Raw genomic sequence first — 25,206 nt, forward strand, 5'->3', positions numbered from 1 at the left:
TCCACAATGAGCTCAGCGAGGCGCGGGACTGGAGGACTATCTGACAGATCGCGGTCGCGCGCACGTTTATACAGCCTTGACTTTATGTTTCTAGGGATTACATCACAGCCTGCATGCTTTATAGATCTCCTTCCGAAATCATTTGGACACTTTTATGACAGAAAAAGGCGCTTAGGAGGGATGTCTAACATTATCTTCATCAATTTTTGATGGGATATTTATCAATATGGTGGTCTCCAGATTTTCGAAGCATAAGTTTGTGATGTTTTCCAGTTATAATGTAGGCTAATTAGAAATTAACCAAGCGTGAACAGTGGATAGTTTACTAAATGTACGTGTTTGTCCTCTTTTCAAATGGAGAGTTTGACATGTCCCACCTTCTCGATTTTATCTATGAAAAAAAATGTTATTGTCATATGCTCACATACGTATTTCATGAATGTTAAAAATTAATTAATTCATTTTCTTTTTGGCTTAGTCCCTCCATTAATCAGGGGTTGCCACAGCGCAATGAACCGCCAATGTTAAATATTTAAATAAGGTTTGACTGAAAAAGAACAATGAACTATCTGTTTTTTACGATCATTTTGTGTTTGAGTTTGTTTGATTCTGTGGGTCTACTGTTTTCCAAACGTATAATAAAAATGTTGTCATTTAAAATTTTTAGCATAAAATAACAAGACACAATGACAATTTTAGACAACACAATACAAACATCTTAACTTCAAGAGCGGATTTGCAAAATCTACTGTATTTGATGGAATAACCCGGACTAATTGTTCTTTAAAACACTAAAATTACAATATTTATATTTAAAATTGGAAGAAATGTTTCCAGGCCTTCAGAATGAAACAAATATTAATATTTTACTCATACTTAAATCCAATAAATCAATAGAAACTGATTTTTTTGTTCTCAAAATTTACCATTTAAGAAGAAATAGTCTATTGGAATTGAAATAATCAAACTAATTTTACTTCATTTTGCAGACTTTTTTTTTTTTTTAAATAGAAACTTCTTTAATTTATTTTATTTTTATTGTTTGAACAGTTTTTGACTTAAACCTAAATTTTTAATCTAAAACTTAAAAAAAGCTTGTCTAACTAAGTTACAAACATGATTAATCAATTAAATAAAATACAGTTAACGAAAGATACTGTTATGACTTATTAGTCCTATTTTACAGTCTGTGTGTTATAAAAATAGCGGATATGGTTAGGAAGAAGGCTTTCTAAAGGTTACTGCTTACATGGGTCATCATAAGTTCACGTGGGCCACTCACTCAAATAAAATAGGGAGAAGACTAACTTAAACCTGTTCCGTGTGGTTACAGAAACCTGACTGAAAAAGCCTGAGTAGTAATTTCACATCCCTCTGGTTAAAAAAAACAAGGAAGATTAGATCACAAGATCACATTTATACGATGTTATAGGCTATTATTGATTTTTTTTTTCAATTTTTGTCAGCATAAGACAAAAAGAGGATTCTATTAAGATATTTTCTTTACCAGACCAAAAACATAAGTTTAGGCCAGTGCTAGGTGTGAATACTGTACCATGTGCTCTGGTTACATAAAATGCAATAAAACTCAGTGGTAGCAAAGGTAACACTACTCTCCCTATCTTGTCATGAATCGTGTCCTTCACACACTTGATACTTTTCACCATATCAGGCTCATAATAGAAAGTCATTTTTAGATTTTACTCTTAATTATTGCCTGTTATACTGCCACTACCTGCTTCATATTATTATTCTAGATATTGTTTGGTAAACTAACAAAAATTTGTCTTAAAAACATTCTCTAGTAAATTCACATCAACACCCTGAGGAGCATCAGTCTAGTATCACAATCATTAACTTTATATGGCCAACTCGCACCATAAAAAATGTGCTGTCACATCTCTCTGTCATATTATTTTACGTCTTAATTTTGCCTGTTAGCACATGTTCATACGGTCATAACCTGTGAGATAAATCTAAACGACTGGATAAACACAAGAAATAACCATCATACAATACAAGGATTAATCATAAACACATTAAGTCAATCAAATCTGCATTCAACTGTAAAAATAGATCCCATGTTTATTGCATTAAAAATACTGCATATTTCAAAATACACTTAAATATTTTCATCGACCTTCCTCAGTGCTTTGATCAAAAAAAGGCAATCTTCATCTTTCAACCAGCCAGCAGCAGCATTTACAGTCACAATCTGTAGTCTGACATTGATATAAGACTTATTACAGTAAAGACTTTACAGTGATCTTGTGCGCGTGTGTGTTTGTGTCTGTACTAAAATCAACCTAGGTTGAATGGAATGAACTAAATCAGACAGAGTTTACTGAAAACCTTCAGCTATAGAAATAAAAGTTCTGGGATTCAGATCTGTGTCTATTTTGAACAATCACTGCTAAAATGTGACAAGTCTAATTTAATTAGGCACCGAAGAGATTCTGTAGGAAAAAAACAAACAAACAAACATTGTTTTAGGCAGGCAAATCGATCATGCATACAGCATCTCAGAGAAAGAAATCCTTCCTCAAGGCATCATCTCATCATATCCAATGTCCATGCGTTTAACTTAGCGTCTAAACGCAAAAGGAATGTATATCCACTTTCAAAAGCTTTTGTTTGTCCACTCTGAAAACATCTTCAGGTTGATAGCATCCTTTCAGCTTTATTGGAGTCCGTAATTCCTCCCATAATAAGTTCAAAGTTGAAGCTGTGATTCAGAAGCAGAGCAACAGAGGCCTGTAAGGTGTTTAATGTCCACCCTGCAGAGTCAAATCCTCACTCATGGTCAGTGCAAAAAGAATTGTGCAAGTCTTCGTCACATTGTTTCCCACAGTGGATCCATACATTATCCATACGGCTTTTTTCCTAAATCAGTGTTATTGTCTTGTTCTCCAGTAAAAGTCCCTAAATTAATAATAATAATAAAATAAAATCTATCATAGAATAATTCTTGAACTGCCTTTTCATATTTGGCTTCCTAATATGCTAACTAAATCTAACAAAATTTGTGTAAAAATATCAGGTTAAATCAAACTACATAGAAATAGAAACTACATTTGACTTAGATTTACTTCACAACCATCAGAAAAGTTTAAATAGCAAATATCAGTCCAAGGCACTCAAAAAATGTGGAAAGAGTATTAAAAGTATTAAAAAATATTATTTTTTTATTACTTTACCCACATTTTTCAAGTACTTTGGACTGATTTTTGCTGTTTATTCTGATGAACCTCTTTCCCAAAGAGCACAGACACATTATTTAAGCTACACCTAAGCACTTTTTGTTAGATTTTGCATTAGAAATATATGTTTAATATATTATTAATAGGAGTAGTATTAATGAAATTCAGGTGTAGTGCAGCCACCGTTTGTTATTATCACATGACCTATCCCCATCAGTTGCGTCAATCTTATTCATAAATTAATAAATGTTTTTTTATTGCTGGCGCGTTGCTATTTTGAGAAACTATAATCGATTATTCAATAGACCAAAACAAAGCCGGTCTAAAGTAGAGCACAGAGTTGCGCCTTGTTTACACACTGCTTAATACACACAAGATGTAGAGCAATATGCAAATATCTTTACATATGAAAAAGAATTAAAATATTAAGGATATATAGGATATAATAAGGATATATATATATATATATATATATATATATATATATATATATATATATATATATATATATATATATATATATATATATATAGGATATAAATATAAAGGATTAAAATATTACAAAACATATTATTTTCTAGCCTACATAAATATGAAAACCCACTGCCTTCATGCCTTCTTCATCTCGGGAGGCTTTTTCAGTTTATTCAATTTACTTTTGTATAATGTTATTATTATTAGCAGTATTATTTATCATATCCATATTTATATTTGTTTTATTAAAAACAAGCTTAGATTTGTCCTGTCAGGTTTTAGACCATATGGTGCACAGCATGTGTATTAGGATATAACTCAGGTTTTTGAACACACTTCGTTATTATTGTTCATTTATTCATTTGCTGGAAATTAGAACTGAATTTAGAAATAGTTTTGAAATAAATATTTGCGTTTAACAAACAAAATGAATTATTTTTAGGCTAATTGATGTCTGTGCGTACAAGGTTTCCCTATCCACGAGAGCGAAAGTGAAAGTAGATCATTTATCTCTCATTCTCGCGCTGTAGATGCTGTTTAACTGTTTGCTTGCTAGTGAAATGCTCAGTTTTTCCACTTACACTTATTTTACATCATGTAAATAGCAAATGTGCCATGGCGCAAAGCAACTGGCTTTTAAAGGGAATGGGAGATGAGACTCTGATTGGTTTATTCTCAAAACACCAATAACTCATTAAGAAAATAAACTTAACCCTTTTAGACCATGCGCCCCGGATTCTGGATTCTGACACGCCCTGAAAGCATTTGCGCACTGTGCTTTGTGCATGGATCGTCAAAATAGAGCCCAGAGAGATTATTAGCCACACACTGAAGAAGATGACGATGAATTCTGCATGCCTGGCCAGTAGGTGGCGATGTCACTTATAAAGAAACACTGCGCCTACATACATACAATCCTGCAGTCAGCAACTGTTGTCAAGTACTCATGAGTTGCTCTAGGCTTAACACGAAATATATCTGTGCATGACATCACAGTTTTCACGAATGCACAATTACATAGTTTAAAACTTTTTTTGCATTTTTTTATTTTCGAACCACCAAAATACTGTTATCATATACTTGAACAAATAAAGTGCATTAGTTTTTAATTGTGTAAATCAGGAGTTCTCAAACCTTTTAGTCTGCGACGCCCAAAATAACAATGCCAGTGACTCGCAACTCCCAATACCCTCTAAAGTTGTTATACATATATAAACCTTGCACACAACGGGTGCATACATACCAATAGGCCCAAGTCTATTCGTCAATTTATTTTTTGAGAACGCCACTCGGAGACCATCCTCTATGTTCAGTTGTGGTCTGTTTTATTTTTAATGTACAGTATGTGAGTGTCTTAAAGGTGTCAGAGAGGTGACATAAAATCAATGTCTGACGCTATTGCTGTGTCTTTAATATAACGTAATCACCCCTGGGGTCACAAAAACAAAACATTTCTAAAGGCTGATGGCTTTTTAATTGCATGTTGTTTTTTAATGTTTATTATTAACATGATAGCAATGTTACTATTAAAGGGCAGCTATGGTAAAAAATCTACTTTTTAAGCTGTTTGGACAGATCTGTGTGTTGGTATAGTGTATAGACCGTCATACTGGGGTGATATGAACACACCCAGTCCTTTTTTTTTCAATTTAACTACAAAAAAAAGTGTCGGCCAATTGGAGCTGTTTTCAAATCGATCGCACCATTACGTAGGTGTGCGATTCCCCCGCCCACCGAATTGATTGACAGCTGCGCGCATTAACATGTTCCGGTAGTCGCGTGTATATGTCAACAAGACCAGACAGACATACGCAAAGCAACCGGGAAAAAAAGCTCTGTACTGTTCGCTAGGATCAGCAATCATCATCAAATGTGATTAGGAGTAAGTTTCACATGTTTAAAGTGTTTTAAAACAGAGTATGTGTGTAATTAATTACAGCTTTTTACTTCAGCTTTACTTCATCAGCACAGCCGCGTGTCAGAACAATTATAAAAGAAGACGCTTCAATCCCGGTTTGTGGAAGTTAAATCAGGTTTATTTTGTACATTAGTATAACAGATATCCACACTTGAGGTTAGCCTTAACTAGGCTAAGTGCGCTCTGTCTGTCTGCCTGCCTGCGTGTGTGTGTGTGTGTGTATCATCTGCGGTGTGTGTGTGCGTGCGTGCGTGCGTGCGTGCGCGCGCGTTAACTTTGTAACGATATTGTGTGTTACTCATCTATGCAACTTCACAATACTGATTAGTAAAGGTTAGTTCTTACTGTAGTATCTCACAAACGCTACGTGAGACCTCCTTCCTTTAAGTCTGTCTGTTGTCTGACGCAGCTGAGGGAGGAGGCATGTAGAAACAGTGGGCGGGAAAGAATTGGCTTAAAGGCGCAGTACGACAAAACCACCCCCTGCTGGAAATCAGTATAAGACTGCATCTTGTAAAAGGTATAAGGAAAAATCTGATGGGTATTTTGATCTGAAACTTTATATACACATTCTAGAGACGCAAAAGACTTATATTAAATCTGAAAAAAGGGGTAACCTAGGTGCCCTTTAACTACTTATTTGTTCTTCAGTAGGTTATGGATAAATTATGGTAATTAATAAAATGTTGATTTTTGGAAACCGCTAAGCGACCCCCCCTCATTGTCCCGCGACCCGCCTAGGAGTCCCGACCCCCACTTTGAGAACCACTGGTGTTAATGACCTCTAAACCAACAGCACAAATTTCAGCACATTCAGTGCTCAGCTTACAACAAACGTTCACCCAATATTTGTTGTTGTTGTAATGGTTTTGTATAATTGCCACATCTTCCTTTGAGTTCCACTTGCTAATTGAATCCTGTTAACTGAATCCAGCTAAATTGTCTCTGAGTAGTATTTCAGAGAGAGGGTGAATGATATGGTAGTTGTAATTTGAGCATGGAAGCAGATTCAGCGAGTTGAATGTTCATGTTGGTTTAGTATTTAATCACTTGTGCTTTTTTGCACTGTAGGGACTGTTTTGAGATATTTGCTAAATGCAAGGCACACCATGTTTTGTCTCTTTACGTTCAGTTAATAATGAGAAATAATGTAAATTATAGATATATCTGAACTGTTTAAAACTGCTAAAAATTTTCAAAGTTGGATTTTACAGTTTATCATTTAGCCCTTATAGGGTAACAGTTGTCAAATAGAAAATGTTTTGCTACATCATCTTATATTACTGTCCTTCAGGATTAATCTCTGAGCTTCAATAATGAAATCTGCACTCTGCACAAACCCTGCTGATTAAGGGACTACTCACACTATGCCATCCGTACCGTGCCCAGGCCCGTTTCCCGGATTGTTTGAGAAGTGTGAGTGCGCTGAATCGGGCTCAAGCACGGTTCACTTGGATGGCCCTGGCCCGGTTGGAAGAGGTGGGCCTGAGCGCGGTTCACTTGGGCTTTGGCGCGGTACGCTTGTGTGGGAGTGCAAAACGCGCCAAAAAAGCCAGAAACTGAAAGCGAGACGTGACTTTTAAGGGACTGTTTCATGTGGCTTTATTAATCTTTCTTACTGTTCAGTGAACGCAAACTGCTTGCTATTAAAGATGCAAACTCCTTACTGCACGACAGCTGCGCGCCTTCAGCAAACCTCCACATTCCTGCAGCACAAGAAAATTATGATTGTTTATGAGCGGCAAAAGTGGCGGATCTGTTCGGCGAAATATCTGACTGCGTGTCACCGCATCCCTAAGGACTGTTTGGCAAAATATCTGACTGCATGTCACTGCATATCACACGACTAAAACGAGAGAAATCTCCACTGTGCTGCTGAGTGAGTGAGAGCGCTTTTCACTGAACAGTGCAGCAGCGATGACGTAAGCGTGCCGAGGCCCGATATGGTGTGAGTGCGGGCCGTCAGGGGAGACGGGAGGGGGGACAAGCGTGCTTTGGCCCGGTTCGAGGCAACTGTACCTAGTGTGAGTACGGCCCTAATTGAACTGGCCATCTTAGAAATTTTTACTTTAATGAACAGCATTAGAGAGCTGATGAAAACCAGCCAAAAATGTACCTTTTGTACACATACAAATGACTTTTTGTCATCCTTACAACACTCAAAAAATTATGTTTGCATTTTTTTCAAACTACTTACTTAAAATGAGCAGCAACAACACACTTCTTGACTTGTTTGGGGGATAACGTATTTGTATTATGTTCAATCCACTAGCTACTACTAACTTTACTAATAAGTAGGCCCACACGGAATTCGCGCACAGAAATCCCTCCATAGAGTCTATTTATTTACTTGTGTGTACATTTATATTTATTCATTTTTTTTATGAATTTTATTAATATTATTAATTAATAAGAAAATGTTCATAAGATTCATTTACAATAAAGTTTGTAAAGTAATATTTTCCGTCTTTTAGAAGACATTTTATAAGAGACTTGCTTTGTTTACCAAATAAATGGATCTAATTGAGATCTAATTTGATTAACATGTATTGTTTTTTTTTAATTTAACATATTAAGTTTTTATGCGATTCCACAAAAATCTGCAGATTTTTTCAATATTCTGTGCAGAAATAGCAAAAAATGTCAGCCGATTTTGTTTGGCCTAACTAATAAGTAAACTAAATTCCTCCATGTTGTCTCAAAACAAACCGATCATGAAGATCCCAGCATTTTTTTACAGAGAACAGAGCTCTGGCTATTTTATTTACTTGAGGACTTGTGTGACTATTAATCTCTTAGTTTGGTTTGACTTTTGTTGTAGACTTGTTCTTTTTGAAAAGGAAAGAATATTTGAAGTCTATAAAATAAATATACAACATTTATAAAGAATATATTAAACTATATTCATATATTAACTAATTAATTTATTCATTAATAAACAAATCAGAATCTATATTTAAAACAAACCTAAAACGTATTATCAAAGTTACCTTGCTTTCAAGAAACTCAGATGTTTTTTTTTTTACTGGAAAACAAGACAAAATACTGAAAACAAACCATAGTGCAGAAATTTGCAGTAGGGCCGGTGTTTCCTTCCTGACTATACGGGGTGAGAAGAGTGGGGTTTCCCATGGTACTGCTGTCTCCGTAAAGGCGGATGAGGAGCAGGCCTGTACAAATAAATACAATTTCAATCAGATTCCTTCTTACAAGCTAGTTTACTCACTTGCACAGACTTCATATGAATGATTTGCTAAAACAGCTTCAGCGGTCTCACCTGGCGGGAGCAGCGGCTGACGCAGAATTTCTTGAGGAGTATGAAGAAGAAGATGCAGCAGCAGATACTGGATGTCCCATCAGCGGAGGGACAGGAGGGTGACATGAAGGATCCACAGGCAGGGGTTTCTTGGGAACAGGAGGTTTAGGGGGAACAGGGTTCTGAAATAGGATAAGGACAGTTTTTCAGACTTTTTTAATCTCAAGTTCAACTTGTTAATCATTACAGTTTAAAAGAACAGCAAAAGTCTTAGATGTATTAGAAGAAGAGCAGATTAGTGTTGTTAATAGAGGGCCACTCTTAAATAGACAGTTAACCCAAATAATGAACATTTACTCACTATTTAAGCACCCTCAAGTGGTCACAAACTTGTTTGACTTTCTATAGTTGAAGACGTAAGAACCCAGCAGGCACACAACATCATAAGACGTTAATATTAGGTTAGATTTAGGTCGTGATGTCAGGTGATCAAAATTCAATGTCTAGCCCACGTCTAAGGACAACATTATTTTGACATCCAATAACGACATCAAATTTGGTTGATTTTTGGTTGGACACTGGATATTGACGTCGGCCTGACATTGGGTTCTGACGTCAACCTGCTGGGTTCTGACGACAACGTCCTCACGACGTTGGGGTACATTGGGTACAAGGTCAATAAGACGTCAGGTAGATGTCCAGTGCCTGCAGGAAAGATTTTCTGAAAATTGTTTGTGGGTATTAACTTCCATAGTTTTTTTGGCTACTGATTATTACGAACAACATCCAGATCAGACATTTTTATTTTTAAATAAAACAATAATAAACTATAAAACATTGTTAGTATAATGCCAAATGGTTATTTAATAACAAAGTGTTTATGATTATAGTCACGGGCAGGAGTAAAGAGTTCCTATAAAGCAGCATCAATTTGATAAATGTCCTTATTTACACTGAATATGACATTATTTTGTACTGTTTCATAATGTAGTCTAAATGCTAATGTGCGAACTCCTGCTTTTCCACTTGGAATAAATAGCATGTAAATACAATCGAAGAGTATATAAATAATAAAATAATATTTTTGCATCAGAAACTAAGCAGAAGGAAAACAAATAAATAAATGAATATGTTTATATATAGTATTCAGTGTTGGGTACAAAGAAACACATCCCAATCCTAAGCTGATCTTCATCTTTAAAAAAGCAGCAAAAAATAACATAACACATATTTTAACATTAGTAATCTTAAATTCTTTTTTTAAAGACTAAGATAGGCTAAAGATTGCACCGAAAAACAAAAATAAAATAACGTTAAAAACACTGCTATTTTCACTTGGTTCCTCATTGCTATTTGCATTTAGTGTGATTAGAATCTATCACTATTTGTTTTTGGCCTAAATAGCCTCTTATTCTAATAAAGTGTGTTATTTCCATTACTTAAACACTGACAAAAAAGTAACCCCAAAAGATTTGTAAGCACTTGAGTTCAAGTAAATGTTGAGTAGGTGTAGATTTCTGGGTCAACTCTCTCTTCAACAGGGCTGTGGTTATACCTGTCTGCTGGAGAGAACAGGGTCAGGTGGTAGAGGTTTGCTTGGTGCTGCTGGTCGAGCTCCTGTAGGCTGGACGTAGTGTTGTGGATGCAGGCATGTGACAGAGAAAAGCAGGCGCTGAGTGAGACTAATTTACGGGGGTTTTTACTGAGATCACTGGGAATTACCAACTACTGCATCATGATTGCACCCCTTAACCACAAGGCTAGTTTGTCTAAGACCAGACTGAATCACAGGCCATGCATTGCACAACTGATTCTTCTGACTATGCAAAGCAAGCAGCTGCACTTATATTTTGGTTTTCCACTTGCAGAAAGACTGGGAGAGATACAAACGTGTGCAAAAACTCAGCTGTGTAGACCTTCCACAGCAACTTGGTAAGACTAAACTAAGGTTAAATTATGTTTTATATTTCTATATGAATAATGTTCCCCCTTGGGAGGGGAACTTCAATGCTACGGAATGAAAATGCTATGTGGAAACGTCCACTATGGGGATTTCGTAATAGTGGAAGTTTTCACATAGCTTTTCTGTGCGCCTCATGCAATTTTCAACAATTGCATTGCGCAGTGCACCACATTGCGCTGGGTGTATGATAGGGCCTAATGTTTTACCACAATGCCTACCTCAGTGTGTGATATGCTATTTTCCTATAAAATAATGTTTTTGAAGGTAAAGATATTTTTCGTGTTGTTGATTATGATATACTGAAATGAAAAACAGACTGTTGGTACCCATCGAGTAGCCGTCTAGACTATAAGAAATGTATTTTTTATTGTTTTGGTCTGTTGGAATTTCATTGTGTTGATGTAAATATGCTATTTTCCTGTGAAAATGTTTTTGAAGGTGAGAGTAAATAATTCTTGTGTGGTTAGTTATGTGTGTTGAGGTGAAGGTAAGATTGTCTTTAATCATCGAGTGACCGTCAAATGTATTTTTTTTGTTATGGACTGTTGAATTTTCATTGTATTGATGTACACTTGGCAAATGATGATAATTGATATGCTTTTTCTCAGTGAAGTAATGTTTGAAATATGAAGCTAAATAGTCCTTATGTGGTTAATCATAGAATAATGAAATGAAAATGAGATTGTTTTTTGATCATGGAGTGGCCGTCTAACTAATGACGCAGTGTAATTGCCTATGGGATAAAAGGGTGGAGTGAGAAGATTGCAGCACACACTGAGGAAGGCATTGTGCCGAAACGTTTGTGTTTTTAAATCACCCGTAAAAAAAATAAAAAAAAAAAAAAAAAACAGTACGAAGCAATTACTTGATGAATGCAAATCATTACTATTTTACATCACTTTTTGAATAATAGCATTTACAAGATTGACGCACCAAAGAAGTTTTGTTTAAAAAACTGCGAGCGCACAGGGCAAACTTCATTACTCTACGCACATTTTTTTATATTTCCCAAATGATGTTTAACAGAGTATGGGAATTTTTACAGTATGTCTGATAATATTTTTTCTTCTGGAGAGAGTTTTAGTTGTTTTATTTGGGCAAGAATAAAAGCAGTTTTAAGTTTTTCAATGAGCATTTCAGGGTCAAAATTATTTAAGTTGTATAGAAGTGTCTTGAAAAAAATTTTGTCAAATATTATTTACTGTCATCATGACAAAGATCAAATAAATTAGTTATTAGAAATGACTTATTAAAACTGTTATGTTTATAAGTGTGTTGAAAACTCTCTCCCTTAAACAGAAATTGGGGGAAAAAATAAACAGGGGGGCTAATAATTCTGACTTCAACTGTACATGCAAAAATATCTAAATAAAATAACATTTCATTTAATAAAATAAAATTACGGGGTCTGCTGGTTCTAAACATCACTATTAAATATCTTCAACTGTCAAAAAATGTTTGAAACATTCATAAAAAAATCAACTTAATTGCAAAGTTTCACTAAAGACCACTAAGAATTTATGTTTTTTAGTTTCTATTCAAGTATTATTTAACATATAACTTAAGGTGTAAAAAACAATAACTGAGTTAAATTTTTACATTTCCAGATCACTTGAGTTGCAGTTTTTTATTTTATAAAAAAAAATCATGTTCGCGATTTTTGTTAAACTATCTTCACATAAAACGACCTGCAGCAGTAAATAATACATAATAATTTAATTGAATTTACCCTAATTCAAATAAATAAAATATTTCCAAAACAAATTTTAGGTTAATTTAACTTTTAAATAAATTAAATTAAAGACTTTCCCAGTACTGGGGTGCAGCTGGAAGGTCATCCGCTGCATAAAACATATGCTGGAGTAGTTGGCGGTTTATTCCACTGTGGTGACCTCTGAAATGGACTAAGCCAAAGGAAAATGAATGAATGAATTAATGAATTAAGACCTCTAGTTCTCTCTCAGTCTGATCTACAAACTCCATTCACTCCAGAGGAACCATCAACTCATCCACATGCACAAAACACCATCATCCTCACTGTTTAACCCAAATCACAGAGATGTAGACAAACCAGACAGAGACACTATTCAAAACTACAAACATCGAGTTTCTAAAGCTAGACACTGAACAGACAGTCGAACACGGCTGCTCCAGCAGCAGCAAGAGCACATTCTACCTTGCACTGCATCTTGCTCTCTGAGGGGGCGGGGTCAGGTGGAAGGGGCTTGGTAGGAGGGGCGGGCCAATGCGCCGCCAACTGAAGAACCACAAAGAGTAACAGAAACAGCATTGGATTGTGTTAAGCACACACACACTGCTAAATCCACTACACACATCTGTGTTCCTCACAAGCGTTCCTGGGCAGCGAGGACATTTACCTGAGCAGGTTTAGAGACAGGTGGATCGGGCGGAAGAGGTTTAGTTGGAGCAGCAGGCCTGTTCTGGACCTGACAAGATAAACAGGGTTGCAGATGGGGTAGTAGAGAGCGAGTGAGCGTTTACAGCACATGCATGTTAAAATAAGAAAAGTTAGTCAGCTTGTTTGAGTTATGACATAAAGCTATGAAGAGTTAACTGGTGGGGTTGCAATGGCAGCCGAAGCAAATGAACTTCAGTTACTGTCAGATGTTTTTGCAGGTTGTTTAGAAATAAAACTTCATGCAGGAAAGATTTGACAAATGAGAAGCAGCATATGTGTTTCACACAGAAGGTTTCATAAAACAGGCAGATCTTTTTGTCATTGGTTGTGTCCGAAATTTAAAACTACTAAAAAGTACTTACTATATATTATGTGTGTGTAGTATGAATAAACTACAACAAAAATACATAAAATATCTCAAAATTCATAAATCAAGAAGCATTTTCTAGACTAGCAAAAAATATTGTCTTGCTTTAAGAAATATTAGGCCAAAATCAGATGTTTTTTTTCCTTAAAACAAGCAAAATAACCTGCCAATAGGGTAAGCAAATTAATACTATATTATTATACTATATTATTATGCTATATAATATATATAAAAACACTTTTTGTGCAGTGTGTAATCTGGTCATGCGAAATTCACCTAGTCGTCCTTATGAGTAGAGCTTACTTATTTTGAAGAAATCCTAATTTTACAACTACTAAAAAGTACTTGCTATGTTATGAATGTCAGTATGAATGTAATCTGCTCATACTACATTCACCTTGTCATCCTGGTAATTTTTACAAACATGTTGAGTTTAACCAGGTGAAAAAAAAATCTGGACTATGACCTCTAAAACCCAAACATTGACTTTCAACCCTTAGTAGCTTTGCTCGTCCTTACGTTGGGTCATAAAACTTAGAATTTGCCTCTGTCCTGTCCTGTAACTCATAAAAAAATGAATAATTTACCACAGAAAATCACAACATGCAATTACAGTAGGTGTTTGGATCGATATCAGAAGTCTGGCTTTAATACGATACTAAATCTAAATATATTACACTGGATCTGTTCCCTAGGCAACAGTTAAACGTAGGATCGCCTCGGGCAACTGATGAATCAAGACCTCCACATTGATTAATACACTACATTTAATGATAAAGCTTTTACTTACATTATTAGCTTATTAGTTTAACAGTTTGGAGTTTAGTTCATTTTTAAGAAAATCGTAATGTGTAGCATTTGTTGGTTTATTTAGATTATTTTATTAAGTTATCACTTCTCAGTATTTGACCTTACACGAAAAAAATATTCACTGGATTTACAAAATTTCTTTATGGTAAATGGTTGCAAACAATTTATTTGGGATGAATTTAAACAAACAAATTAAGTTGAATATTACTGAATTTATTTTATTTGTTTAAATTCAGCACATATAAATAGTTTTCAACCATTAAGCAAAAGTCATTTTTTTATCAGTGTAAAATGTAAATGTTCATGTTCAACTAAACGTTCATACCTGATAACACCTCTTAAATTTGTAATTGATAATAACTGATGCAATTTGTAGCTTTTTATTTTATAAAAAAAAACATCTAAGAACATGTATCTCATGGTCAGATATTCTGAGGTGACAACGAAAAAGTTTAACAGGTTCAAACTGTGAAAAAGGCTTCTTTTCACACACAACCTGAACTAAGCTGAATCCTATTGAACCCTATTGAAAGTCTTGAGATGACCTGGAGTAGACAGTGTCAGATAGTGGTGATATTCCCGGTACAGACAAAAGATCTCAGCCAAAACAATTATGCTTCTGTTGATTAAAATAAACACTGTGATTTTGCATAAGGTTGACCAAACAATGCAATGGAAAACCATGCTGTAATCAAAGATGATCATGTACAGTATATGGTCACTATCTGACCCAGAGAGTAACCACTTAATGACACATTTAGCAAAGTTCAGGCCACATGGTGGTCAATTTATAACTTTCAACTTCATAACCAACTTTCTAATCATAAATTAATGTACTGGTTAATTAAATCCAAGTAGTATATATCAGCATATTAGTGCTGTTTAACAATTAATCATGAGTAATCGAATACAAATTTAAAGTTTGCATATATAATAATTTTTAGTGCACTGTGTATGTTTATTACACTGTAAAAAATGCTGGGTTCCACATAATTACTTCATGTTGTCCCAGCATAAATAGATTAAGTTAACTTAGAATTTTTACAAATTTAAGTGGATTGAACATAAAACAATTGAGCTGTGCCTAAAAAACTCTTTTCAACTCATTTTAAACAAGTAATTTAAACAAGAAGCAAAAGTCATGTTTTGAGAGTATGTATACAGTTTATAAATAATATATTAATCATAAATAATAATTAAACATGAATATATGTAAATGTTTTTTTTATTATGCATAATTTATGAAAATATACATAATCAACATACATAAACATTTTATGTATATCGAAACTTTTATTTTGTATGCGACTCGTCACTGTTAATCATTAAACAATACCAGCAAAACCCAAAATACCTTATATTCTGTTTGATCACCAGCTTCTACCAGCTCTCTGTGCTATTGTCCACTCTCAGGACATTAAGCTCATTTTTCCTAATTCTGACTCTCAGTAACCCTAAACCCCATTACAGCCGAGTAATCATATCATCGTGTGGGCCAGATGCTCTGAAGCAGTGCTGTTTTTTGGCAGTGCTTGACTGTACCTTGCTGATTGCCTGGGTGAGGGGGATGTCACTCTGGTGAGGCCACTGGTACCTGAGCGGCTGCGCCTGATCACCATTTCGAGCGTTCGCAAGCTCCATTGCAGGAGTCCTAAGTGGAATATAATATTTACTTAATGTACAATACTGGACACTTTATACATTGTTTTAGCATAGAGAAATTAAAGAGTTTGTTCAGCCGAAAATAAAAAATCATGTTCTTAATTATCCACTCTCATGTCATTCCAATTCCCGGAGACCGCTGTCTCAAGATATTTTCACACAAGATATTTTATAATGAAATCTGAGAGCTCTCTTATTCATCATAGACAGCAAAGGTCCTGAGATGTTCGAATACTAGAAAAAAAAACAGTGTCAAAACATTCATGTGGCTTCAGCAGTTCACCTGTAATCATGAGAGGCTCTAAGTAAACTTTTGTGCAAAAAATAGTCCAATTGACTTTGTTTGCCTTTGTTTTCTCGTCCTCAGCAGGTCATCAGGGTGCATGTTTACTACTGGCAGTGTGACGTATTGCCACTTGAGTCAGCAGTGCAACACGCTATTGCCATATTGCACATAGTAAAGGTGCACCTTGATCTGACGCAGAGATAATTAGCGAACATAGCCAAACAAGAGTTATTGGAGCTTTGTAAGCTTCCTGTTGAACCATTGAAGACACATGGAATATTTTGACAATGTTTGGTTCCTTTTCTGGACTTCGAATGTCACATGACCCTTGCTCTCTATGGAGGATGAGAGAGCTCTCTGATTTCCTCTAAAATATCTAAATTTGTGTTCAGAAAATGATCGAAGGTCTCCGTTGATTGCAATAACATAAGTGTAACTAATTAAAAACAAAATTCAAATTTGGGGGTGAAGTAACCCTTTAAATTGAATGAGACAAGGGCTGGATGATAAAACAATAGCAATCATTATCTCAATCTAATGTGTCCTTAATAAAACGGCAACACGTGTTTGATTAATGTTGTAATGATGATTGCAAAAGCAGTGGACCACAAGTTTAGCTTTTATTCGAACTGATTATGCAACCAGCTCCAAAGAAAAACCACAGAATTCATCAAAGAACACAACTGTCTTTCAGTTTTAGATTAAAGCTAGATGAAAAAAAGCAATGCTCTCAACAGCACTGACAAACAGACAAACACTGTTCCATGAATTACACAGTTAAAAGCCTACTGCATTGATTTACTGAAGTACCAGCATCTGACACTGTGGTAGTGTGGCAGGACTGGAAGATACAGATTTGGATTGTATTCTATCATTAGACCAGTATTATTTAACGGTTGTATTAGTTTATAAATACAGTAAATGTACTCATTAAGGCACAACATGTGTGCATTTGTACTTCTTGTATTCAGGCTAGTGTTTTTCATACATTAAAAACCACATATACCCACATAAAACCTCATATAACTTTCTAAAAAAAAAATATGCCTTCAAATTTTTATCAGGACATTTATTGTAATAATTATCTTTGTTAATTACTTACTGATAATAAAAATGTATCATCATTTATTGGTATTGATTTATTTAAGCCATATGATCCAGCCCTACAAGCCTCAGTCCATTTTACATCCATTTTATACTGATAACATTAGAGGGAATGCACTGTTACAGAACCGGGCAGATAAACATGCATCTCACTATCTAAATCTACCGTTGAGTAATAGGAAACTGGAGATCTGTGCGAGAAAGACAGCTAGCAGAGAAACACTGCACATTTAATACTAAACAAACATCACCACTGATCTCTGGTGTTTTACAAAGACTCTTCAGAGTAACTATTCTGCTTGAAGTCACACAACACACAGAGGAGCTAGCAAATCACAGAGGACTTCGTGCCTATTTTGTTAATTTCAGTTTTTTTCATTGAGAAAAATCTTTAACAAAGTACAGATACAGCTAATATGCTATACAGCTTATGCACTACAATACATTTGCAGATACCTCGGGTTTTCCTCCTTCATACAGTATTCAATGTAGGACACTGTGATTCCACTGCACCATGGGTAAAACACAACATAATAAATGATTTAATATGTGATAGAAGAATGTGATGGAAGATCTGACTGAGTTTCTGTTGATTTACTGCACGGGTTTTGTTTATTGTATCTTTAGATTGAGCACACCAATTAAAAGAAAAAAAATCTTTCAGAAACATGGGTAAAAATTTCTGCATTGTTTTATATTCAGAATCAATTACAATTTTAATATAAATCTACATCGTTTACCATAGAACTGTTATTCAAGATATTTTGTTAACAACTTTAATATATTTATAGATATTTATAAGCTCTATTTATTAGTGAACGGTTATTTGCACATAACAAATGATAATGGCTCTGCAGAATGTTTTCTGTTAAAAATTTTATCTTTCTTTTGTTTAGGGATGTCCAAATCTGATCATATGATCGAAAATCAGGCCCAATCATGTGATTTCAGACTCGATCGGAATCAGACGTTACCTCCCAATCAAGACTCGAATATATATGTATATTATATATATTCTCGTTATATATATATAACACATCTATAGTGGTGGCACAGAGTTAGACTTCTTTCTTGACTTCACACAAAAACAGCAACGCGTGTAGCATGACATCACTTTGTTGCAGAAACACTATCGGTTAAATGCAACTGTTGTGCCGAGAAACGCACCGCTGCCGCAAAATGCACCCCCTCATAGACTTTCATTAGCATTCTCAGTCCGCATTGAAAAAGCAAAAAACAAAGGCCATATATGATTAAAACATAAAATGATTAATTTTGATGGATAAAACAAGGACAAGAGGTGAAAAACATTTTAAAACGCACAAGATTTACAAATAAATGTTAAATTATAGTATTGACTGTAGTGTAGCGGAAAATGTACATTTTAAACAGACATTTAGGCTACATGGAACACAAAAAAAACACACAAGCAATTTAATTAATCTCATCTGTATTGTATTTAAATAAAGAAAATGTATTTATTTATTTATTGTTGCATTAAAGTCCGAAAGTGAAGAATTTGTGTTATTTATTACTTGATTGTTCATGCTACCTCACAGAAGTGCTCTGTTTGTTACCAGAGTTGTTGAATGTTAAAATATGGTGAATTAAATAAAAAATCATCCTGGATCTGTTTCATTGCTCTTCTTCATTTTTTTATGTTTTATAGAAGTATCGTTTCGGGTTTCGTATTGGTAGATACCCAAAATCAAATGACTCGGAGCCAAAATACCTGATAGTTTTTTTTTTTGTAATTATATTATAATTAGAATAATGTAATAGCACATGGATTATTCTAATTTAATTTAATTTAATTTAATTTAATTTAATTTAATTTAATTTAATTTAATTTAAAAATGTATTAAACATTAAAAAAAATTTATTTAACATTTTTTGTTCTGGTCCTGCATCTGCTGATTTTTGGATTGGTTTGAGCCTATAATTATATGTTTAGCTTGTAAAACTACAAGCATATGTTCATCAAAGTTATAGCTTGCATAAATTTACATAAATTAATATAGTTTCATTCATTTTCCTTTGGCTCAGTCCCTTTATTTATCAGGGGTCGCGCACAGCGGAATGAACCGCCAACTTATCCAGCATAAGTTTTACGCAGCAGATGCCCTTCCAGCTGCAACCCATCACTGGGAAACATCTATATACTCTCATTCACACACATACACTACGGCCAGTTTAGTTTATTCAATTAACCTTTAGAACATGTTTTTGGACTGTAGGGGAAACCGGAGCAGCCGAAGGAATCCCTCGTGAACACGGGGAGAACATGCAAACTCCACACAGAAAGGCCAACTGATCCAGCCGGGAGTCAAACCAACAACCTTCTTGCTGTGAGGCGACAGTGCTGAACACTGAGCCACCATGTCGCCCTAATATAATTTCAGTACATTATTATTATTATTATTATCATTATTATCATTATTATATCTCTTGAAATTGAACAGCAGTTAAACCTTCTTGCACTAATTATATCAATTACTGTTATCATCATTGTTCTTTCTGTATGTCTTTTGATTTTTGTCAGTCTCACCGGCTCTGTCGGGTCTTGTTGAATGGTGTGTGCCCAAGGTACACAAGGCCTCGTCGACAGCGAGGAAAACGGAGAGCCACAAACAGCAGAGACACCGGCAGCACAAACAGGAAAATGACCAAAAGAGCCACCCGCGCAGGATCTGAATCTGTATACAGACAAAAGCAAGGCTAAACACCAGCAGAGCACTGTAATCAGAGTGGTGACGTGTTACTAACTCAGTCTAAATGTTTACACACAATTTATTTTTGCTTGCGTGTGTGTGTGTGTGTGTTTGTGTTTGTGTGTGTGTTTGTGTGTGTGTATGTGTGTTGTACCTCTGGGTTCTTGTGCAGGTCCGCTGTCCACACTTCCTCCATTTCCAGAGTATCTGCAGTCAGGAGGAGCCCAGCCCTCATCACAGTGACAGTTCTTATTACTGTTACACACCTACCAATCAAATGTTTTAATGACACATGGCTTTTTGTTAATTGTTTTGAATTCTGTGAAGTTATAGCAGTGTTCGCTACTCACCCCGTGGCCATGGCACTTGCTGCGGCATTCGTCAACACCAAACATGGACACGTCCCGGCATTTCTGGTCCACACATGCCTAGGAATACAATGATACAATACAATTCATAAGGCCTATCAAATATGATATTTAATATTGGGAAATATTAAAGGGCAATATTATGCAAAATCAACATTTGTAAGATGTTTGGACAGAACTGTCTGTATCTACAGTGTGTCCACTGTCATATTGGAGAGATATAAATCCAACGAGTCTCTTTTTTAAAATTTCCTGACATTAAAATAAGATCCAAATCCCAGTGATTTTGAGGCCCATCATTTGAGACTCATCATGTCAGAAAGGCTTGAATAAACTCCACAACAAATACATGAAATAAACTTACTTGGTATTTTTGACTAAGCTGTATTTCAGCGCCATCCAAGTCTGTCTCTATCACTGACTGCTGTTAACACTAACATGACGCAAGTGAAGCAGACACGCACGTGGGAGTGGTGGGCAGGAAGAAGCAGCTCATTTGCATTTAAAGTTACAGGCTTCAAAAACAGCTACAGTATACTCAGACAACAAAATGGGCAGATTCTGAAGGTCATAATAAACAATCTGATGGTTATTTTGAGCTGAAATTGCTACAGACACATTCTGGATACACCAAAGGCTTAATCTTACATCTTGTAAAATACTATACTTTAATACTCTTTATTATATATATATCAGTGTATACAGTCAAGCCTGAAATTATTCATACCCCTGGCAAATTCTGACTTAGAAAGTTACTTTTATTCAACCAGCAAGTGTTTGTTTTTGTGACCAGAAATGACAGACTTCTCCCAAACCACAATAATATATACTAAAGGTATTATTATGGAAAAAATATTTCTCTTCAATTCAATCATTCATTTTTTTTTCAGCTTAGTCCCTTTATTAATCTGGGGTCACCACAGCGGAATGAACTGCCAACTTATCCAGGATATGTTTTACGCAGCGGATACCCTTCCAGCTGCAACCCATCTCTGGGAAACATCCATACACAATCATTCACACTTATACCCTACGGACAATTTAGCCTACACCATTTCACCTGTACCACATGCCTTTTGTCTGTGATGGAAACCGGAGCACCCGGAGGAAACCCACACGAACACGAGAAGAACATGCAAACTCCACACAGAAATGCTAACTGACCCAGCCAAGGCTCGAACCAGCGACCTTCATGCTGTGAGGTGACAGCACCACCTACTGCACCACAACGTTGTCTGCTTTTATATACATTTGAACATAAATTAATAATAAGTAATTTTCCAGGGATAATTTCAGGCTTGATTTATATAATGGGTTGTGTATATACACACACCTGTACACAGAGAATATAATTAGAAAGAGAGAATATAATAAAATTGTATAATAGCAATGTGTATTGCTTAAAGGGGCTAATAATTTTGACCTTAAAATGGTGTTTAAAAAATTTAAAACTGCTTTGAAATAAAACAAATGAAACTTTCTCCAGAAGAAAAAATATTATCGGACATAATGTGGTATTTTCCTTGCTCCGTTAAACATTATTTGGGAATAATTTATTTATTAAAATAAATAAAAAAACATTTAAAATTGAATAATAACTCTGATTTTGACTCTAAACACACACACACACACACACACACACACACACACACGTTTTTGTGAAAAGTGTGTATATTACATAGGTTTCCATTCATTTTATGCAACACAAACCATATATTGTATTGCCCTCACCCCACCATACCCCTAAACCCAACCATCACAGGAGACTGTGTACAGCTTTACTCTCTGATAAAACTCACTCTGTGAGATTTATAAGCATTTTGAGAAATGAGGACGTCACCAATGTATATATTTCACCTCCTTTTTGAAATACCTGTGTCATACCTATGTCATTATACAGATTTGTGTCCTGATATGTCACACACACACGCGCACACGCACACGCGCGCACACACACACACACACACACACACACACACACACACACACACACACACACACACACACACACACACACAACCACACACACACACACATTTTCAAATACTTCCCAAGTATTATTTAACAAAGCTGTAAAAAAATTTCACATTATTTCCTATTATATTTTTCTTCTGAAGAAAGTCTTATTTTTTAGCTTGGCTGGAATAATAAAAAAATAGATATAATTCTTTTAACTGTTCAATATTAAGGTCAATATTATTATTGGTCAATATTATTATTTTATTGGGAAATAAAAATGTTGTGTATTGTAAAATTTCAAAGGAGGGCTAATAATTTGTCTCCAATATATGATATTTAAAGTTTTATATGGTATTAATTCGAGTGATCATATTTGTTTCTCTCTATATAAATATTTAATGTTTACATGTATGAAAAAGCTGCAATCACTAGATGGTAAGAAAATCATATTGCTAAAGTAAGCCATAATTTGAACGCAAGATCTATGAGAAATTAGATAATTACATTATTTCTACAAAAACAATTTACAACAGATTTGTAACAAGTATTACATTAACAATCAAAACAAAAAGTACACAATTTATAAGCATTCACCTTGTTGGGCCCACAGGCTGTCCCCTGTAACACCATGGCTGGGTCAGAAACATCATCGCCCAGATTAAAGTAGGTCCCGCGACAGGTAAAGTCACTCTGGTTGAGTATGACCGTTGTGGTCAGAATCTCAGCATTAGAGCCCAGGAGAGGACGTTCACCTCCACCCTGACACTGGATCCTACCACAGTGCACATCCCTGAGCAAAACAAGACAAAGTCATGATGAAAAGTCCTCATTTTACTAAAAAGGCAACATTAAAAAGGGGTACAAAAAAAAAGGTATAATACACCCAAAAATGATAATGTTCACACCATTTACTCCCCCCTTAAGTGGTTACAATCCTTTATGAGTTTTTAATCTACTGAACAACAAAAATATGTTTTGAAGAAAGCTGAAAACCTGTAACCATTAACTTCCATAAAAGAAAAAAAAGTCTATGGAAGTCAATAGTTACAGGTTTCCAGTTTTCGTTTGTGTTCAACAGAAGAAAGAGCATCAAACTGGTTTGGAACATATGAAGGGTGAGTAATTTTTAGTTTCAGATGAACTATTCCTTCTACCCTAATTTATTAAAAAAAAAACAAAAAAACACACACACAAGCAAAGAGAACATTAGAGAACATTCTCTTACCATTTCAAACAGGGGATGTAGGAACCATTGGGCATCTGACCACAGTTCCCATACTTATTGCCCTGCTTGTTCACAGAAGAGAAGCAGATGGGGGGAGCTCGGGTGGAGTCTGAGAGAGCCAGAGAAATGGACAATAAGACACATTAAAGTCAAAGTTTCATCAATAATTAAATGTATAATTTCAAAGCATGAAACACTTACTCTGTCCCCAGAGCATCTGGCACTGGTCATCCAGACTGGCACACACACCGCTGTAGCAGTAGGAGGAACCACCTTTGCATGGTTCTCCATTCTGTAGAAAGACATTGGGAGGACAGTATGGAGAAGAACCAGTGCAGTGTTCAGGCAAATCACACTCTCCCAGTGGCTCCCGACACACTGAACCGGCCACACGCAGCTGCAGGCGAAGAGACGGGCATTAGTGGGCATGCCTGAGTGTGTAATTGTTTAAAAATAAACTTACAAACCTTGCAGTTTTCACAGCAGATGCCATCTGAAGAACACTGGGCCCCTGGAACCAGTTTACATGTGCTGGCATTGCAGCAGGGATCATTACATTCCTGAACACACACATAGTACACACATATACACACACACACAGCGAAGAGACTGATTAGAGATGTGAGAGCTTATTAGATGCTTTCCAGACTTATATGTTTGGACAGTGTTGACAATGGCAGTAATTATTAGAAACGGGTGTTGTTTGGATTATTTTATTTGATTTTGACGCTTGGGATGACCTTTTTTTTATCCTACCCTTATTTATCAATGATTTATTATTCTAGTCTGTAATTTATTTATTTATTTATTTTCATGTCATTTCAAACCTTTGATCTTCTTTGTAGATTATTGTTTGATAAGTTCAATGAACACAATTGATATGAAATAGAAAAATTAGTTTTTGTTACAGTCGTCGGAGGGGATGCGGTGGCGCAGTAGGTAGTGCTGTCGCCTCACAGCAAGAAGGTCGCTGGTTTGAGCCTCGGCTGGGTTGGTATTTCTGTGTGGAGTTTGCATGTTCTCTCCGCGTTCGCATGGGTTTCCTCAGGGTGCTCCGGTTTACCCCACTAGTCCAAAGACATGCGGTACAGGTGAATTGGGTAAGCTAAAATTGTCCATAGTGTATGAGTGTGAATGAGAGTGAATGGTGGTTTCCCAGTAATGGGTTGCAGGAGGAAGGGAATTCGCTGGGTAAAACATATGCTAGATAAGTTGGCAGTTGATTCTGCTGTGGCGACCCCAGATTAATAAAGGGACTGAGCCTAAAAGAAAATGAATGAATGAATGAATGAATGAACAGTCTTCGGACTGGGGACAAAATCTTGAACTGTACAGTATTTATAGCCTATAAAACACCATTAAATATTCATCTACAATATGTTTATACAACAGAAAATACATCAGATGTAAATATGACGATTTAATATTTACACTGTAACGTTTGCTTTCACATTAAAGCAGTGGAATTTCAGTAATTATTAACT

The 25,206-nt window shown here is 35.4% G+C and overlaps 1 protein-coding gene across 13 annotated transcripts in view; it reads right to left on the reverse strand.

The window, feature by feature from the left end:
* Window positions 1-2,059: 2,059 nt before the first annotated feature.
* The window catches only part of adam15 (ADAM metallopeptidase domain 15), a 49,621-nt gene continuing 26,474 nt past the window's right edge, over window positions 2,060-25,206 (reverse strand). Inside the window, exons 13-27 of one of the 13 annotated variants that reach the window (XM_001335282.9) lie at window positions 24,190-24,282; window positions 23,924-24,119; window positions 23,723-23,831; window positions 23,092-23,287; window positions 20,521-20,598; window positions 20,325-20,436; window positions 20,008-20,155; window positions 17,916-17,966; window positions 15,950-16,058; window positions 13,190-13,258; window positions 12,988-13,068; window positions 10,404-10,472; window positions 8,870-9,030; window positions 8,650-8,762; window positions 2,060-2,922 (exon numbers count right to left, since the gene is read on the reverse strand). In XM_001335282.9, coding sequence (XP_001335318.4) covers window positions 8,693-8,762; window positions 8,870-9,030; window positions 10,404-10,472; window positions 12,988-13,068; window positions 13,190-13,258; window positions 15,950-16,058; window positions 17,916-17,966; window positions 20,008-20,155; window positions 20,325-20,436; window positions 20,521-20,598; window positions 23,092-23,287; window positions 23,723-23,831; window positions 23,924-24,119; window positions 24,190-24,282 — 1,542 coding nt within the window. In that variant the 3' untranslated portion in view covers window positions 2,060-2,922; window positions 8,650-8,692. Of the gene's footprint in view, window positions 2,923-5,691; window positions 7,299-8,233; window positions 8,763-8,869; window positions 9,031-10,403; window positions 10,473-12,987; window positions 13,069-13,189; window positions 13,259-15,949; window positions 16,059-17,915; window positions 17,967-20,007; window positions 20,156-20,324; window positions 20,437-20,520; window positions 20,599-23,091; window positions 23,288-23,722; window positions 23,832-23,923; window positions 24,120-24,189; window positions 24,283-25,206 lie in introns of those variants that run through there. The other 12 variants (XM_073926076.1, XM_073926075.1, XM_073926079.1 and 9 more) reach the window with 12 other exon arrangements.

Source organism: Danio rerio, chromosome 16 (assembly GCF_049306965.1).
Source record: "Danio rerio strain Tuebingen ecotype United States chromosome 16, GRCz12tu, whole genome shotgun sequence".
In the NCBI taxonomy this organism is placed as follows: Eukaryota; Metazoa; Chordata; class Actinopteri; order Cypriniformes; family Danionidae; genus Danio; species Danio rerio.